The 19,581-nt window shown below is 45.4% G+C and overlaps 1 protein-coding gene across 16 annotated transcripts in view; it reads right to left on the bottom strand.

Annotated features, from left to right (window-relative positions):
- The window catches only part of MAP2 (microtubule associated protein 2), a gene marked incomplete at its 5' end in the record, with an annotated part of 70,488 nt that extends 65,355 nt beyond the window's left edge, over positions 1-5,133 (bottom strand). For all 16 annotated transcript variants that reach the window (XM_082001213.1, XM_082001221.1, XM_082001222.1 and 13 more), the window contains one exon: positions 4,872-5,133. In XM_082001213.1, coding sequence (XP_081857339.1) covers positions 4,872-5,133 — 262 coding nt within the window. The remainder of the gene's footprint in view (positions 1-4,871) is intronic.
- Between the last annotated feature and the right edge of the window lie 14,448 nt (positions 5,134-19,581).

The following is a 19,581-nucleotide window of genomic DNA, read 5'->3' as shown; positions in this document are numbered from 1 at the left end:
TTTCTCCTCGGTTGTTCCCTGCAGATTGTGCTATTCCTGCTGCCTGAATCCCCTCCTCTCTAGGGTAGTATCTGCCAACATTCAAAAGCTGCATTGGCACTGGATGAACAGATAAAACTGAACTGCTTTCTGTTGTCCTTACCTTATCTTCAAATTCTTCTTCTTTCACTGCTGCGTGCTGCCCCTGCTTTGCTCCCTCGCAGCTTTCATCTCACCAGCTCTCGGCCCCTCGCCTCAACTTGCTCTCCTGCTGCTGGGTCTGCTCCCCTGCCCTTCCACAGCCCCTACACTCTTCCCTCATTTCAATGCTGCCACTTCTTCATTCCTCTTCATAGGTCTAGGGCTCCTCCCTCTTTCTGTTCCGCTTCTAGACTAACACATACCAAGTCTGTGGGTGCCCCCAGGCACCAAAGATCCCGGCCTCTGTCATTTATCTGTCACGGGCTCCCTCTCACCCACCTTTCCTATGACTCAAGGGCTCTGAAAAACAAGGCAGGAGTGCTCAACCTGCGGTCAGCCCGCTGTGCTGCGTCAGGAATTCTGCTACAATTTTCCGGCAGTCTCTTAGCATCCCACGTGGCCTGGGGACCCTGCCAATTAATGAAGGGCTCTGTCACTCTGGCAGGACATGTTACTGTCCTTAACACTGACTGACACCAGGACAGAGCCACTGTCCTGAGGCTCTGGTAATAGGATTTCAGGAAATGCTTTCCCTTCATCTGTCAAAAAAATAATTCAGCAAATAACTGTGTGGGTTAATCCAAACCCCCTCCGATTGTAAACCTCAATTTGGCATGTAATGATGAAAGCACTCAATCAGCTGAGTCACTGTACATAAAGACATATTGTAGAAGATGCTTCACAATGCATCTATCTACTTTTATGCCATATTACATAAATTTGACAGATTAGTCATTATACTACTGAAAAGAAAAATAAATGCATTATAAGTGTAAAAAATCAAACCTTAGCAGCCTGATGTTCCTTGCAAGTCAAATACAATGGATTGTGTTGAACTGCTGGTTCCCAGGGAACACTGCAGCGCGTCTGTACTGCTCCTCAGCGCTTCCTTCCAGTTAGCTGACCACGACTTTTCAGTAAGCAGAGAAAAGGCTGCCACTCTCATATTTCATTGTAAGTTAAACACATCCTGTGCTCTACCATGGGGTCCAATCCAAAGCTTTCTACACCAGCCCACTTCAGAGTGAGTTTCTGAAGATCATGCTATCACGCCTCCTTTGCAGCACACATCTTGTGTGACACAAGAACGTTTGGGGTTTTTTTTCTGAATACAGAAGATCACAGAATCACTAAGGTTGGAAACGACCTTCAAGATCATCAAGTCCAACCGTTTGACAAGAGCTACACAGATATCATCCTCCCCTCTTAGTACTTCCAGAATCCTCACCAAAGATGCTCTGTGTGCATGCAGGTGAGAAAGGACAGGCATGGATCCAGGCAAGTACATTGAAACTCGGTGGATCTCGGGCAGTGGGTTGCTGCAGACCACCCCAAAGGCAAGGTGTCTTCAGGAGCTCCATGGGAGCAGCATGGTTCTTGTGGTTAGCAGAGGCATGGGGCTGAGGATGATGCATGGGGCTGAGGATGGATCTCAGGCTGAGACCCTGAACTGGTCTGCCAGGGGCAGCCCAAATATATATATAAATATATATACACACACACACAAATACAGGAAATGGAATAGCTGCTTTAGTACCCTTACTTACAACAACTTCCTATGGGCTATGCCAAAAAACCCGGCCTATTCTCTCACACATGTTTGCCTTTGACTTCAGTGGATGCCGGATCAGGCCCTGAGGCTGCCCTGTCCACCGCGCTGTGCACTCTCCCACGTTCCCATCGGTCCATTTGAAAGAAGGGCATTGATGTGTCTCCATAATGCAGCCATTACCAGCGCGATACCGAGACAGATCAATCAAAGGCAACACAACAGCCAGATTCAGAGGATTCCAAAATTGAGGTCAGACTCAATAACTCTTAGACAGACGCCAAGAGAGAGACACACATATATACAGGAAGGCAAATTTTAACTGTGCAAACCTAAAAATGTCACTTGCAGTGATGAATTGGATGTGTTTTGGCAAGAACTGTTATTTCCTCCCCCATTGCCACCCCTCGCCTCTGCATCAGTGTTGGCACAAGGTGCCTTTGTCCTGGTGGCCTGACTCTAACCTTCCCCTTAACACACAGCCCTCAGATTTTATAGCACCAGCCCTGCAAATGGGTACCCTGCTGCTTTGCTGTGCCCTGAAGGGACTATTGCACTGCTGCGGAATATCTCTCCCTAGGAGAGGCCCATTTCACAACTAAATCCCAGCTCCTGGGTCAGTCAAGTGCTGGAGAGCTTCCTTAGGCCAAACACCTCAACATGCAGCTGAGCTCTCACCAGCAGCAACGGGGCGATGGGCGGCTGCCCGGGAAATGCCCTGTTTATACTAGTGCTCCGCTGCGGATGAGCTGGTTGTTGCAGTTGCTGGGGATTTACAGACTCTGACACAAAAGCTGAGAAGTCAGAGATTTTCCTAGGTTATGGTGCTAGATTTGCACCAGAGAAAATAAAATCCACTCAAACCCACAGTTTGGCTTAATTATCTCTGTCAGCCTTGGCTTCCTGCACATTTTATCCTCAGCTGTTTGGAGTCACTAAGCTACTACAAATGATTAAATGACTCACATTATTGGTAATTATGTGTATTACAGTGGCATTTAAAAACTCTACCTGATATAACACCCCACTGCAGTTAAAATTTACAAGCAGACAAACACAGCAAAGATGACTGAATTTGGTGGCGAATGCCAATTCTGATTTCAAGATCAAACTCTGAATCAAACACCAAAAATCCACCTCTAAACCTCCTGCTTCATGATGCATTAAGGACATGCAGCTAATGCAAAATGGCAATACATGTCCCAGTCCCTTTCTATCACTACAGAAAGTTGCCAACAGGTTTCTCCTTCAAAAAGAGAAAAATGATTAAAAATGTACCTTAAGTATCCTAAGATGGTTTACGCTGCATTACTTAAACATGGGTTTAGCCAGTGCATGAGTGTGTGGTGCACAAGTTTCCAAAGAGCTAGGAATTCAGGCATGAAGGCAAGCAGTTTTAGGGACTTTTCTGGTGTTCAAGGACAAAGAAAGTTGCCACGAGATAAGCTATATTAAGACTCCCAAACAAAAACTGTATGTATTGACAGTAAGTCCCCACACCAGAGATCTTACAATCTAAGCAGACAGTGAGAAAAAAAGCAATATTCCCTTGGCAAACACATGACCCCAGCGCCGCTGCCCCCTCGAGACCATACTGCCTCTTATTTATTTGTTCCGCTGTTTAACCTCTTGCAAAGCAACCCCCTCAAAAAGCAACATGAAAATTCACTACTGCAATGTCCACTGGTGGTCAGCAGTGGGTTCCTGCCTCCTCTGACTCATTAGCTGCAAATTCCTCAATCAAGTGTTCAGCACTCTCTCAGACACTGACCACTGCTCAGAAGATGAGCTTGAGAAAGCCCGAGAAGATCATATCTCTCCTCCCTTTTGAAGGAGAGGAAATTCCTCTTCATCCTGTAAAGTTAGTCCCACTTCTCCACACATATGGAGACTGTGTGAAAAGGAGAGAAACTTGCTCAGTCTTCCCACAGGCCACGCCAACCCCTAGGAACTGCAGCATCTTACCTCTGTGATTCCTGCACGCTTGCTCATGCTTCTTTGCTGGCTGAGCATAGCACGAAGTTGGGTTACAGCGAAGAGACAAGACCTTGTTATCATCCCCCCCAAACAATCATCAGTGGTGTGTTCACCTGAATGCTTACACAGGATTTCTTTTAACTTTGGCGTTGAAGTTTTGGCTATCCACAAGACGACACTCTTAAAATCTAAACCCATTTACTCGTAGCAGAGAGATCCACTTCCAGCACAATTGCTTATGAAATGACTGTAGGGTCCAAGAGGCTTAAAATTCTCCAGCTGCTTCAGAAATTATAGATAGCATCTCCCAATGCTGTCAACAGCCAACAAACATTACTAGAAAGATCTCTTTAGCATGCATGGATAGATGGATGCATCAAGGGCAGTTGTGTCTGTACAAGAGAAATTCCTCTTGCACTGTGCACTTGGGCTTTAAAGTGGGAACTCTGCACAGAGAGAATTAGCATTTATTTCTAAAACAGGAAACTTGCTTTGCATATTTCATTTTGACACAGTCACGCTTTTTTTTCCCCCAAATAACAAGCTGAATCCTAAAATCCTAACATAGTTTACAAACAGATAAAGTCCCAGTGAGTATCCAGTGAAATATGCCTAGGCAAGGGTGAATAAATGCTTACGCTGAACTGTGGTATTCCCGGTCAGATTGAGTAACGCATTCTGCAAATAGCTGGTCGTTTCAAGCGGTGTTACTTGTGAGCAGTAACAGGAGAACCCGTCCTTCATGCACACACAAATGCACACAAGAGCAACATGAGCTATCCATGCACAACAGCTGAGTGGTTTCCTACTCCCTTCCAGCCCAGAGGAGCTGAGCGGCTGCTCTACACCAGCCTGTTCTCTTGTCCCCAGAGAGGTGACCCTGTCCCATCTACCAAGACACACTAAGGAACAGTCATGCCTTTCCTGAAGTCTTCTCACAGCACTGCCCAGGATCCTGGATAAGGACACAAGCTGTGCAAACCCAGACGAAGATGCCGCCCTTGCTGTTAAGAGCTTGTGCCCTTCCAAAACACATGCTCCCTTCATGTCAGCACCCCCGTGCCCCCGGGCACACCTGGCTCCACCTAACATTTACCCTTGGAGAAACAATATCCAGCAGTCTGCAGAGACCCGTGTTTTGTGGCGGGGCATCGAGGTGCATTACCTGCAGTCTCCCTGTCCCCCGTTGACAGCTCTCCGTTGATTCCGTTCTCTTTGGTCCGAGCATACGTCCCTGGCTGCTCCTGGCCACCCAGCCCAGGCTCCTCATCCTCTTGGTAGGGAAATCCATTGGCACTTCTGACCAGTCCGGCACCCGCGCCGCCCTGTTCCTTAATTTCAGGTGAATGTGGGTGCGAAGAAGCCTCTGTTAGCTGACCCGAAGTCCAGTGCGGTGCCTTGGCTTCGTCTTTCCTACCCTCTGCCATGGTTCCTTGCCTTCACCACTTGGCCTGTAAGACATTAGCAGGAGAGATCAGCTCCAAGTGGGTGACTGTGTCCCTGGCCGGCAGGCAGTGACCGGGCGCAGCACAGGCCTGTTACCGGCAGCACTGCCAGGGAAGCTCGCGTCCGGCAGATGAGGGAGGGTTTAAATGCAGAAGTGTCTCTGCTTGCCTGTCCTGGGCGTGAGTGAACTGCTTTAAAACCAAAATAAACCACAAGTGGTTTGGGCCATGTCCTCTCTGACTCCCATATGCCTTGCAATTATTAGCACCGGTTTCTTGAGGGCTGCCCTTTTGTTAATCTGATTTTAACTGATTAATTACAGTTAAATGGAGACCCACTTAACGAGAAATGAATTGGTCATCATAATGCAACATCATCTTTCTGGAGTGATAAAGGGAAGAATGCCACAACTGCTAAAAGAAGTGAAGCTGCTATTGAAATTTTCATTGCAGTTGCAAAGAGCGGCTGCTCTTCGGGTACAGAATGGCAGGGCGATGCATCCTCTGCGGCACGTGCAATCTGCTGCTTGCCATGAGAGAAACTGTGTTTGAGAACATTCACTAGGTTCCTGAACAAACGTGCTATTTGGCCCTGTTTATACTCCCTCTTACTTGCTGTTTTGTGAACATTCACACTCATTCCCTTTTGCCCAAAACAGCCCGTGGGGAACAGTTAGTTGTTTTTCATGCAAGCGTTTGCATTCTTTTATGACCATCAGTTTTTACACATAAACAAAACTAATCATTATTTGCTACTTCATAGGTATTTCACTCCTGTTAATTATCTCTCATTTGTGCAAGCCCGGGAAAGAAGCCACTGCACAAGACATAGGCTTTGGCTGCTCCTCACAGAAAAATGTAGTAGTAGCTCCTCAATATGTAAACCTAAGAGGACAACATATCGTAATCTGTCTTTCCATGATAATGTGAACTCTAGGGAGGAGGGAAAAGCTTGACCTGAGCTTGCTACTTCAAAGGGGAAACCAGCAGACCTTTTCCAAAAACACTTGCCACCTTTTTTTTCCTGGGAAAAATAAATTTTTCCTGGGAAAAATTTTTTCTTAGGTAAAAGAAATTGGCTGAACCCAGTCAACCAGCCACATATCACAGAGGCTGAGCAGCCTAAAAAAGAAGGCACAAAACTGGATAGTGCATATATTCTGCAGACATTTAACAAAAACTAACCAACAGACCAAAAAAACCCACCTAGTTTCCACAGAGTCAGATCAGTTTGCAGAAAACCTCTAAACATGAAAAAAAGCTATTGTTATTTGTCAGATAATCATTCACAAGTGATAACGCGACCCCTTTTTGATCAGACATTAACATTTAATAATAATGGCTTTCAGAGCTAGTTTAAATTAAAAAATCATGGTGAATCATGAAAATTGGATTTCATTTACAGTAAATACGTGACTCAAACTGTAGTTCCACCCCAGAAAGGACTCCTTTTAACTCCTAATAACTCCTTTGTCTCCTGGTGAAATCACCATGTTTTGGGAAGCACGGCTCTGTCTGCTCTCACCCTGACCCAGCACCGTTCCCGGGGGACAACACCTACATAAAGACTGCAGGAGCAGGTGAAACTTCAAGCCCAGCATTTCCTCTGAGCTGTAACAAAAACGGTGGTCTGAGCAGCTTCACAAAGCTTGGTGGCAATGAGACATGCCTCAATCAACCAAAGAAACAGTAAACACTCTGCACATGCCTTTGCCTTCCGCTGCTCCTTTACCCTGATGGAAGACTCATCCGTGAGCTAGTCTGCATATACTGCAAGAGCCTTAGTGCAGCCATCTCAAATCATACCAGAAGAGCTGATGGGGTAATTATAGAGGAGAGAGCCTGAGCTGGACAAAGACCATCTCCTTTGTACCAAAGAAATAACCCTTTGCCTCTAGGTCTGTTTACTGCATGACACTAGAGAACATTTTCTGATCAGAGCCTTTCAAAAACACGAGGCCACAGGACAAATGTCTCCCTCCATACAGGTGTGAACAGCATACATCCAAAGCCACCGACGTTTGGGGTCCGAGGACAGAACAGAGCCTGTTCTGGGAAAAAAGGGAACGTTCTCATCTATGTCCCCTGAGGAAGCTCAGAAAAATAGAAAAAATAAAAACTCAAACCCTAACTCAAGGCTTTCCCTGCCAATCCAGGGCGCTTTGAACCTGACAGCAAGCCCCAGGAGCAGTAGGAACCTGCCCATCAGCTTCAGCAGCCCAGCCCGTGGGTCACCCATGAGAGAAGCCCAGAGCCTCAGCGGGGAAAAGGAGGGTTACGCAAGACCCGAGCGTGGGGAACGCAGTTCTGAAGATCACTGGGATGAACGTAACAGTTATTATCCCACCGCCGCAGTTTGGAGGCTATTATCCCTGAAGTGCCCTTCCCCATTCCAGGAAGACACTCCCTGCTTCACTTGAAGCTCTTGAGGAAGGATATTCACATCCTTACAATGGCCTGTGTCACAGAAGTCCTCTGTGAAAGTAACAGACGTGCTTTTATCTTCAAGAATTAATACACTGGGCAGGCTTCGATGAGAGCTGTGTGTATCTGGAGGCAGAATTTGGTTCAGTATTTATAATAGATGGTTACAGAGTGAAACATGGATGAATTCATTCTTGACTCTGTTATTCATCAAGTGCTCTCAGAGTTTATAATGGTAGTAGAAACACAGCGAGTGAGTCACACAATGCATCTTTGTACTCAGCAATTTAGCGATGACTATCTGCTCTGCGACGTGATTCATTCGCAGCGCAGGTTCAGATCCAGAATACACAGGTGTGCTTTTTGCCATCAGGTTAGCTGTTTTTCTGTAACTTCATTAGCATACCATGGAATTAAATTAATCAGGTAATTCAAATATTGACACAGAAGTACGAAGAGTGGACAAACATTATGGCAGAATTTAAATAGCATTGTGTGTACAAAAAGAAGAAACCTGGAATAGTTTGGACAATCTAGGGAAACAGTACTTCAGGGAAGCAGAAATTTCCTCTTTCCACTATGATTTTCTTATTCTTTGCATAAAATTTTTGAAGACTTTCAAAAAATATCAGAAAATAAGGCACAGCCAGTCCTCTAAAATGTCACACTGCTTAGTTTAAAAATTAATTTGGGTATTTATGAGCCTTTTTTCCCTACCCATTATAACAGAACCTCAATATCAGAGAATATGCAGCAGCAATCTTACTAGTACGTTCTCACGAATACGTTCTCACTGTTTTTCTTGTCCAGCAGCTGAGGTCAGTGGCAGTGAGAGGGTGCCCGAGGCAGGCGCTGGCCCATGGCAGCCCCAGGCGAGCAGGAGGCTGCAGGAGGCTGCAGGAGGGTCGGTGGAGCTCGCGGGCTGTACCGCGCTCAGCTGTGCCAATGCCCCAGCACGGCCCCTTGCTCCAAAGCCATCCTGATGACACCACGCCAATATGCCACGGGGCACGACGGTGAGTCTTGGCACAGGCTGTGCCAGCTACCTGGCTCGGGACTGTGGAAACACTCCTCCTTCAGTATGTTCCCCACCTTGAAGCCTGAACAAAGCCTACTGTGCAAACTGGGGTATGGGTGGGAAATGTCCCCTCCTTCCAGAGGGGTCAAGCAGGCGCAGTTGTGCGCCACAGGCCACATCAGTGATACCGACACACATCTCCCGTGAGCCACGCACAGCCCTCCCCAAAAGGCTTTCCTTGCCCAGGCTGACATGCAGGATGGTACTGAGACCCTGGCCACTCCCTGTCCGGAGAGATGACTCTCCACCAGCAGCAGCGAAGTAGCAGCAAAGAGACACTTCGTAAGACCTTAAATTCATGTCCTTGTAACTCGGGCGGTGCACTAGGGATGGCGTTATGGATCCGAACTGGACATCCTGTCTTCTAAACTACAAACGTGTAGCAGAAATTATAGTAAAAACAAATTTCCCCAGCCTTTCCAGCCATTTGGAAACTGTATAAAGACAAAAAATACTTAAATAACTTGGAATTAACCGAGAGGGACGAACCTCGTGGGGAACACGTGGTCCAACTTTGCAGTTACCTCCTCCTTTCACAGGCACAGTACAAATGTTTCTTAACCCATAGGCTCTTTTATGTGATACAAGCTCCTGTTGCCATGACCGGGTTAAACCAAGCCTGAGTGCTTTGAACTCAACACACAACAAATTACCCACAGTAATACAGCATGACAGCATGATATGAAAAGCCCACGATAATGCTGATTTAAACATCCTGTCGTGCTAGCTGTCCTTCTACGTATTTCCCGAGTACATCCTGCAGAATCATCTTAGCATTATATTAACATTGCCTTTGCATGTAAGCAGATGAATTTTCTACAAATTTAACTTCTTAAGAAAACAGAATTAGGCTAGTACTGAAAGATTTTGCAAATACCCTGCCCTCCTGCTTCAAGCCATGTTTTTACCTACTCCTGTGTCAAAGAGCCCATTCACAGTGCAATGAGGCTATTTGATTTGAGGGAGGCTAATTCATTAACCAACAGAAACAGTCACCTGGACACATGGAGGAAGAGCTACAATTCCAGTTCAGCAGAGAGAATAACACTGGACATTCCTAAAAAGAGAGACAACAGACTCCTCCAAAAGAAAAATAAACCCCGGCAGGGGGCATGGCCAGATCCAGAGCTCAGGGGGAGGGAGAGGAGCGGGGAAGTGCCACCTGTATGGCTCCAGGGCCAAATCCTGCTTCCCAGAGGGCTATGTAGCTCAGATGCACCATAGCACGGACTCAGCTACCCTGCTCTCAAGCCTGCAGCCAGGAGAGGGTGGGAATGGCTCCATGGAGGCAGGTTGGGGCGCAAAAGCGTGGCTAGCATGACCTCAGGCATCCAGGGCTTCCAAAACTCCGGAATGAGACTGCCTTAAAAGAGAATTTTTTATGAAATGTAAGAAACTCAGGTAATTTCTTTCAAAGAAGAAAAATTTTTGAAGTGAGGTGTTAATAAATTTTTGAAAAAAGAGGACATGAAGGACAGAAGAATGAAATTGTCTCCAAAATGAGTTACACTAAAAAAATTTAAAAATAACCCTTCCTTAAGACAAAAACCCCAAACCATATACAAATAGGGCGCAATCTAACTCATAGTGGTAAATAACACAACTGAGCAGACCTTTAATTCACATCCACGTACCAACTGGCCAACTGGGATGATGTGTCTGAATATTAAGTATCAGGCACTGTGGTTTAAAAGGTCCCACAGGAATATGCCAGTAAATTTAACTTACCAACACCTTATGTCTACAAGAGCCAAGGAAAGCAGGTAGGTATCAGGAGGCCAGAATAAAAGCAACAGGAGACAGAAGGTGGGAAATCTAGATGGACAAATTCCAATAACCTCCTGCCACCATCAAAACTAGATGTGAGCGGTGTGCCTCAGACTGATCAAAAAGGATCACAGCAAACAGCATGGATGGGGAGAAAGTCTCATGGTATCTGACAGGAATCATGTTAGCTTCCCTCTTAAAATGCTCGGTCATGGTCCACAAGCTGCCAGATGATTAACAAAAGTTAGCACTCGATCCTAAATGTCTAAGTACCATAATTATAGTAATACAGTGTATTATTAGGCAGAATTGAATTCTTCTCCGCTCAACTGAAGCCACTCAACCTCTCAAGCCTAATAAAGAACAAACACGTTTCTCTGGTAATTTATAACAAATATGATTTATGTCTTCCTTGTCCACTGCTTGAGTTATTAGCTTGCAGCTAGATCCCTCTTTCTAACAATACAAGCAAGACAATCCTCTTAAATACCACCTTGCATCTCTTAAGAATGCAGGCAGTGTTCGTCTCCTCACACTTATATTAGCTTTGGGGCCTTTTTAAAGGCTTTTCCATTTCCACTCTGCAAACAGTTAGTCCATAGTCACATATTCTGTGTAGAAAATCCTTTTGATTGTACCTTGGATTACAAAACGGATTAAAAATAACGGATGGCGCCTGGACCACAGGCTGAACAAAGGATGCACACTGTGGAAGGCGAAGAAAATTCACAGCAATCTGCATCCCTGCCAGAACTGAGAACGAGGGATGGCTCCAGCCTCCGAAGCAGTCGATCAGACCTGCACAACTGGCACGGCAGAGAGGGAGCAGGGAGCCAGAGGAGCGGCCGCTCATCCTCCGCTCCTTCCTGCAGGGTGTCCCGCCCTGTGGGTGCAGAGCTTTAAACCCCTCTCACGGTTTCCCCACGGTTGGGCCGGGCATCAGCGGAGGCAGGCAAGCGGGAAGGGTGGGTCACCCCGCCGCAGCAGCCGCGCGGCTCCTGATGAAGGGGAACGCTTTCACTTGGAGAGACGTGAACCTGACACAGCCCCGCTGCTCTGTACTGCGTAACACAGCCGGTGCGGCCAGGGCGTGGGTGTACAGGTGGGAGGAGACGCAGCGGCAATTCGCTCCTCTCAGATGACACATCCAGAAGCACAAAGCTGGGTTCCTCAGCTCCGACGCCTATCAGGACAGACCAGAGCTCCAGCTAATGCAACCACAGCAGCTTCTCCTGCCCTGTATTTTTTACAGGTCTGGGAATTAATGGAGTGAGCAGAAATTTTAAGAAATGGGCTTTTGCCCACCAAATAAGAAATGTCCCCATGGAACAGCGTGCTCTGGCTCCTCGCAGCAGCACAGTACAGCCTGGCTTGCACTTCTGCCTGCGGCACAACACAGGAACAGGTAAACGTATAGGAACAAGTCTTTCAGCTGCCCCTCCTGACCGAGAGAGCTCTTCCTCCCTGGGTACAGAGTAATTTCTCTGGGCTGCTGGAAAGCAGAGCGCTACTGAGCCAACCTGCCGTCGGATGCTCCGCTCCCAAGACACGTGGCTGCCCAGCATGCAGAGCTGCCCTCGCTCCTGTGCCCAGGGACGGCATCCACTTGCTCAAACTCCAGAAATCTTAAACCAGCTGCCCTTCTCTCTTGCAACGGTGAAATCATGGTACTGGCAGCTTCGGCCTGCAAAAACAACATCTACCGTAGAGCTCGATTCTAAGTAAAAAGCCAGAAGAATCGCTGCACATCCCTTCCTGCTGCAACACCACCCCTTTTTGACAAACTGTTTGTATCCATGATGCTGCATTTTTTCACCAGTTACCGTTCATCGAACACCCTCACACGCACCCATCTACCACTAATCATAATGGCTTCCTGCAGGAGCGAGGAAAGGCGTTTTAGCTGGCGAAGGAGACTGTAACCATAACAACAGCACCATGACAACTGTAAGTGATATCTGCAGCAAGAAATAAGGCAAAAACTTATTACCAATAAATATGGTCTGTGATAAAGAAGGCAAAAGCACTAAAGAAACAATACCAGTACAGGTGCCAACACGAAGAAACACAAGTCTCTCTGGATTAAACGGCACACAATCCTTCTGCAAATTTTAAAATGAGGCACCATGATAGCCTTGTCTTCTCCTCATTAGTAAAAAGGCAGTCCCTGCTCAATCCTACCTGAGATCCCTCCTGCCTCGGGGAGCCGGAGGGGCTGAAGGATGGAAGGAGGGCTGCCGGGAAGCCAGGACATTTCCCAGCAGGCAGAAGACTCCCAAATTTCTTAGTGGAGTATTTAGTTTCCAGGATACTTGTTGAAATGTGCCCTGAACAAGGATGGCATCGCTCCCAGGGGAGCACCTCAGAGTCAGATGCACTGCACTGGTTTTTCCACCATGCACAATTTCAGATGGGCATCGTGAGCCCTCTCCATGCACTTCAGAGAAGGCACTGAAGTTGGCACGCTTGTCTGAAACGGGAGGCTCCGCAGGCGTTAGCCAGGAACCATCTAAATGACCCGTGCCAAAGTCCTGACTTACAATCCTGGCAGAGCAAGAGATTCACCAACACTTGTGGCTACATTAGCTTTCTCGCCCTCAGTGCAGGAGGCACAGAAAAAACACCATAAATAAACAGCACTAGCTCCAAGTGCTGCATGCGGATAAAGTTATTTGGGGTGTGATCAGACAGGCAAATGCTCAAAGAAGCAGCCGCACTACGTGGCCCTCTCAGGACTTTTCAGGGGGAATTTGGCTCACCAGTTTGCTATGCAGGATTGCTCAGGGTGGGCACGCTGAAGTGGTCCTTCCCCGCTTAAATACCTTGGCACACTCTGCATGGCTTCCCTCTCCTAACCTTCTTGCTTTTCGAAGCACTGCAATAATCTAACTGGAAATTAAACCTTCCTACAGGGTACTCTCTGGTTCTTCCACAATATGAATAAATGGAGATTTTGAACCATTTATTCAATTCAACCACTCAACCATTTTCAACCATTCATTCAATTTAAAGACTTAGTGAAATAAACACTTCTCTCAACAACTTAAGTCCTTATTTGCACTTTTACAGTCTGTTTTTGCTAACAAAGTAATTTTGCCAAAGATTTGCCTCACTTACTGCATTTTTCAACAGCTAGGAAGAACAGAAGAAACCTTTAGTTTAAGGAGATGATGTTAAAGTGAAAAGGAGATTCAGATATCCTCCAGGAAACATTTCCAATAGCAAAAAAAAATTTTTTTCTTCATATTTCCCTCTCATCAGAGTGGTCACTTCAAACCTTGGCAAGATGACAGTTGAAAATCCATAACAACACAGCCAAGATGGTGGATGGGTGGGCTATGTAAAACACGGGTGCTCAAAATACTACCTAAGGGGAAAAATCCTTCATCAGTCAGGGAAGAAGTAATATACAGCTTGATATAGTCACTGCAGCCTAGGAAAAAACAGAACTACTAGAAATACTGAGAAATACATCACAATAAAAGCGTTGTGCTGCCAACATTTCACAAGTTTGGCCAGCTGAAATCTTGTCAGAAAAACACACTGGCTAGCTAATAAAAACGAACACTGAACACCCAGGTACAGAAAGCAACGGCGGCACACACCACCCAGATTACGATCTTCTAATTCTTAGACTCATATTTTTAAGCGTGTTGTGCCAGCCAAACTGTGTACTTGCCACGGCTACTGCAAACAGGCTACCTACCTATGCGCTGCCTTTGCTCTCACGTCATACTGATCAATACTTGTATTTGGATGGGGTCTGGTGAAGGTAGACCACAAAAAGGCAAGAGTGAAATTTTGCACGATTTTTTTTTCCCCACACACTGACCTTGCTATGACGCATTGATTTGAGGGTGCATTTCTTCTCTCAAGAGGCTCCATGATGTATGACAGCTCAAATTAGGTAGCAAGGAATTAATTAATTGTGCTAATATATTACTTGCCTATTCTCCACGTAGGACAGGTCTATGCTCTTGCCAGCTTCAGTGGAGCTGCTCTGCATGCAGGAGAGGCAAACTGGACCGTGTGGCAGTGAGGTGATACAAACTTAACTGCTAAGAAAAACTCACACAACCAAAATCTCACTTACCCAGAATAAGCACTCTAACTACACTGGTGCTTCTTTTCCTTCTCCGCATATGTGAATTACTTGCACATCCGTTATTTCTTCCAGTTTCACGGAGATCTCATCAAGAATGACACATTTTCACAGGATCTTAACTTTAGTCAGTGAACTTTTAATTAGAAAAAAAAAATGCTGCCTCTACAATTGTGTCCGCATTTTTTGATTTTTTAAAGGTCTTACCTAACTTTTGAAACAAATGCCACCCCCGCTACAGTACAATCTTTGAAAACACTCAGATACTATCTTTGGGAGCTTTATCACGTCAGCTACTACAAATGGTAAAAAGCATGTCCTGGGCTAATTTCTGGCAGATTATTCCACATAAATATGGAGGAGTACCAGCCTATAGCAAAAATCTGGAACACAGCATTTGTACCACACTCCAGCTCTCTGCTCCCTCTCTCCAGGAACATGGATCCCAAAAAAAGGGGAAGTTCAGGAAGTCCAGGCATGGACTTTCTGATCCAGCTGCCACCCCAGTTTAATTCTGTCCTTCCATACGCTGAAGTAAAAGAACACAGTCAATTATTCCACAACTAGACGAGCAACACAAAGATGCCGATGTGAAAATGAAGTATGGAGGTGATAACAGGAAAGGATCTTTAAGGCCATGTGTGGCTCCAGTTTGTTTGGGTAAAAATACTTGCTCACATGAAAAAAGTTTTCTCCCCAGGTCACGGGCAGCAGATTATGCCTTTGCTGAGAGTGCTTTTAGCTTCACTTCATAACACTCAGACACACTGTGCAATCATGCCAAGCACACAGTGGTAGCAGAAGCATCTTATTGTCTAACAGAGGCATTGTTTATTCATGATGAAAAAGAGCATCAGACAGAACAAAGCTTGTTCTGAGGTCCCTCCATCCAGACTCACTTAAGCATCCTTGAGTCTCAGTTTCATGGTCAGAAAAATCTTAGAGGCCCAGGAACCCATTAGAGCCAACAGAAGCCAATGCTTTTAACTGCAGCACAAAACATCTAACTGTAAATAAATAAATAGAAATACAGAGACAAAGGGCTGGAAAACTGGTGGGGAAAAGGGTTATTTGCAAAGTCCGCTTACTTCTATATTCACAACAAACTTGGCATGGATTAGCTAGTGCTAGAATTTTCTTTCCTAGGGAATGTCTGAGCCATGACTGTTGTGCTGCAAAACCTTGGCTCTACAGAAATGGTAGGATTATTTCATCCCTTCATCCTATTTTCTGACCAACAATGTTACAAACAAAGGACTTCTTTTAAGTTAAACATACCCTTATGCTTATATGACTTAAAAATACGCTGTCCATCTACATTCAGCCACTCACTTTTATGACCCATGACAAATAAAAGAATCTCTCCCTACCTGGAAATGAGAATACCCTGAAGTCCTTCGTGCTCTTAAATGCTCTAGACAGTAAAATCACAATATTTGGGATATAATTTTATCATGCGGTAGCTCTTCCCTGTCACATCTTTACTCAACCAACCCTACTGCCTACAAAAGAAAAGCAAGCAGCCACTCCTCCAGCCCGTGAAGGCACTAGGGAAGGAGGGCAGAGCCAGTATTGAAGGAACCTGAAGTCATGTGAGTTGATTTTGCAGCCCTCGCTTTCAGAGGAAGATTTTCCCTCAAAAGGGCTTCAATTAAGATATTAGGACATGCAATGAAACGGGAAGAGAAGGTTATGTGCCCCAGCTTGTATTTTAACTATAGTTCTTTTTCTTAAGTTTCATTTTTAATTCCTTGGGTTTTGAATTAAGAAAATTGAGGTATCTAAAGTGTGAGGAGGAAGCAACTCCCTGAGTCATTCAGCCTTTCTGAATTCTTAATTGCAGGCCTTGCTGTCACAGCAAAGACCTGTTTCAGAGACTCATTTCCTCCCCAAGCTCCCACGGGTGTATGCAATTACCTGATTCTTGCTACAGGTTGAGTTTAACCTTGTTCTGCTGCCACCCTTTTTCCTCCCACCCTGTGCCGAGGGGCTGACGTATCTATGTGAAGTCAGCGGCATTCTCCTCGGATAAGATGAAGATTGAATGAGTTTTGTGGGAGGCAAAGAGCAAGCCCAGGGCCAGGGAGTAGGGAAGGGTAAGAAAGTTGCATAGGATGAAGAAAGTGCATGTCAAGAATAATAAGATGTGACTGATGAACAAATTCAGTAACTGAGGAAAAAGTCTGGAAAAAAACCAAGCCATAGGGCTGAATGTGTGTTGGTTTAAATATAAAAGAGGCAGCTAGGGGGAAGGAGGGAAGCTAGGATTTGCCATCTCCAATCAAACCATCCAGTCTAGACTCCTGCCGCAAGCAGTGGCCAGCATGCTCCACATGAAGAGGCAAGAAGCTCCACAGCGTCAGTCTCACATCAGTGGGTTCTCAATGCACAAAGTCTCCACCCGGTGACACAGACCTGCTGATTTCCATTGGAGCCAGGTGCCTACCTGTCTATGAGGATCCAGATCATCATGCTCTTTCCAATACAAGCTGTGCATACAGAAGATAGCCTCAAGGTGACTTTCAGGGCAAGGGAAGTAACCTATCTGTGTCCTTCCATGGACTGCTGTCAGAGATTCCATTAAAAGGACAACAGGACACAAAAAGCACAACAGGATATAGGACATGCAGAACACTGACAGACACAGAAAATTCATGCATGCATTTGTGTTCAGCTGCTTCTGATATCTTTTATGAGAGGTAACAAGGATCCAACACATGATTCATCTTGAATTCCTCTGTTATTTTTTTTTTTGCAAAGTCCTTCAGCAGCACTAATGCTGATGTTGCTTTAGGATGCCTGAATGCATTAAATATTAATCACAAATGAAGTGAAGTTAGACCTAGAAAACGTACAGAGAGCTCAACAAGGATGATCAAAGATCTGGAGAAGCTTCTGTGCAAGGAATGACTAAATAGGCTGTGACTCTTCATCCTGGGAAAGAGGGGAATGGGATGTCTATAAAAATACATGCAGCTCAGAAAAGATAAGCAGAGAAGAGAAAACAAACAATCACTCTCTCCACAAAGAGCTATGGCGCATCAAAGAGAACCTGCTGGTGGCAGGCTCTCTGCAAATGAATGGTGATTCTTCGTGGGAATCACACTGTGCAAGAGGTGGTGTATGATAAAAGTTCACATAGGTTCAAAAGGCAGCTGATGAATTTTTCTTCCGTTAATTTGCCCACAGTTTCTCAATTTGAGAGCCTTTTCTGGGAAAGGAATGTTTTTACCACATAAATAACATCTAGGTCTAACACAGCTTAGAGGCTTTATTTGCTATTATAATACTGATGGTAAACAATTGTGTGGTTTCCTGTCACTGATTTTTAAAGGCAACCCTTCCCCATCAAGTGTGATGGAATGCCACAGCCCCTTGCTGAGCATCGCAATGTTTAACAAACTCTTAAATGAAAAGACACTGTATGACAAAGACTGTATTGCACTGAATTGAAAAGCACCTATTGCACAGCCAGGCTCTAGCAAATGAACAGCTTAGTTGGTCTCCTAAGTTTCGAACTGAAACATGATGTTATAACCCAGACACGTGTTCTTCCATATCCCTCTGCTGATGCAGCAAAAATAGGCTCTGCAGACTACATCTTGCCACTTGTGTGGGGCTGGTTCACCAGATGAAGCAAGGGGGTGCTCATTTTCAACCTGTCCTGGAGAATCAACTTGACCACCTCTTGCTAAAAATCTACAGGCAGCACATGGTGACACTGAGCTAATGATAAGGTTGGGGACATTAACAGGAAGATCAGCTGAGAAAAGTGTTCTGGGGTAGGGGTGATGCTGAAGAGAAAAGCACATGAGCAGCTAGGAAGACAGATGGCCCTTCCAGAAGGACCTGGTTATGTATCCAGAGCCGCCACTCGTAAGAGGTCTCATGAGATACTATATGTAAATGTTTTATAGATGAGATGCTCGAAGCTGCAACAGCGTAAGCAAAGTCTTGTATGTTTTCTTTTTCATTTAGGGCAAGCAGTCTGAAACACATGCCCCACCACTGACCTCAACTCTAACCCAGAGGGGCTGTCTCTGGTTGAAAAGATGATTCATTCACTCTGCTAGAAGGGCTGAATGGATAGGCAGTATTCAGACTTCAGAATGCTTATCACTTGGGATTCCCTCAAAATTTAGGTCTGACATGACTGGGTCAGTAACCACACTCTTTTGTTCCTAGCTCCTCGAACAGAAATGTCTCTCTGCATCCTCCAGTGGTTCCCACAAATCAGGTCGATTTTTATGGCTTGCCAATTATTACTGCTAGACTTCTGCCGGGCTTCAGGATGAAAGAAGCGTATTTCTGAAAGCTCAGGGCACAAAACTTACAGAGTAAATCACTGTCTATCTGGCAGCAACAAAATCCAGCCATGGCAGCCACTTAAATATAACACATCTGGATAGTGCTGAACTTTATTTGTTTAAGAATGGAAAGTTTTGTTCTGCTTTTGTTGACAAAGCATATTAAAGATTGCCAGAAGTGCAAAAAGAGAAAAAGAAGTAGCTGTCACAAATTGCATTTTGTCTAGAGGTGCATCAACATACATGACACCCACAAAGCTATCTGAAATGACATTAAGGTTGCAAGGTTTCACCTCAGGAGTTTGGCTGTGAAAGAAATGAGAGATGACTGCATAATCCTAACTGGATCCCCTTCTGCATATGTACTAAGCTACTGCCTAGTTAAATAAACATATTTTATTCTGCCCATTCCCTCTGCATACAGTATCCCAGTCTCCACTGCATCACCTTCCCAGCCCAGCCAAGCCATTGCACCTGTGGGCTCCAATCCCTCATCCAGGACCTCTCCCTGTTTGCTGTCCAGACGATAGCTTTCACCACCACAAACTTTGAAGGTTTTATCCTCCTCATACCAAGGTCCACTTTCAGATCCTCTCCTCCAGGTTTCATTCCAAGCAGCAGCTTCCTCATTCCCATTCCTCTATTAACTTCCAGTTTTCCTTCCTGGACTTCTTATCCAGTCCCTCTCTACAACTTGCCTCCATCCCATTGCTTACCAGCCCTCACCTTTCACCCTGCATCCTTTATCAGAG

The sequence above is a fragment of the Phaethon aethereus genome (genome assembly GCF_964289735.1).
Source record: "Phaethon aethereus genome assembly, chromosome: 6".
Taxonomy (NCBI): Eukaryota; Metazoa; Chordata; class Aves; order Phaethontiformes; family Phaethontidae; genus Phaethon; species Phaethon aethereus.
Note: the sequence above shows the minus strand (reverse complement) of the source record. Positions and strands in the feature narration are given on the sequence as shown.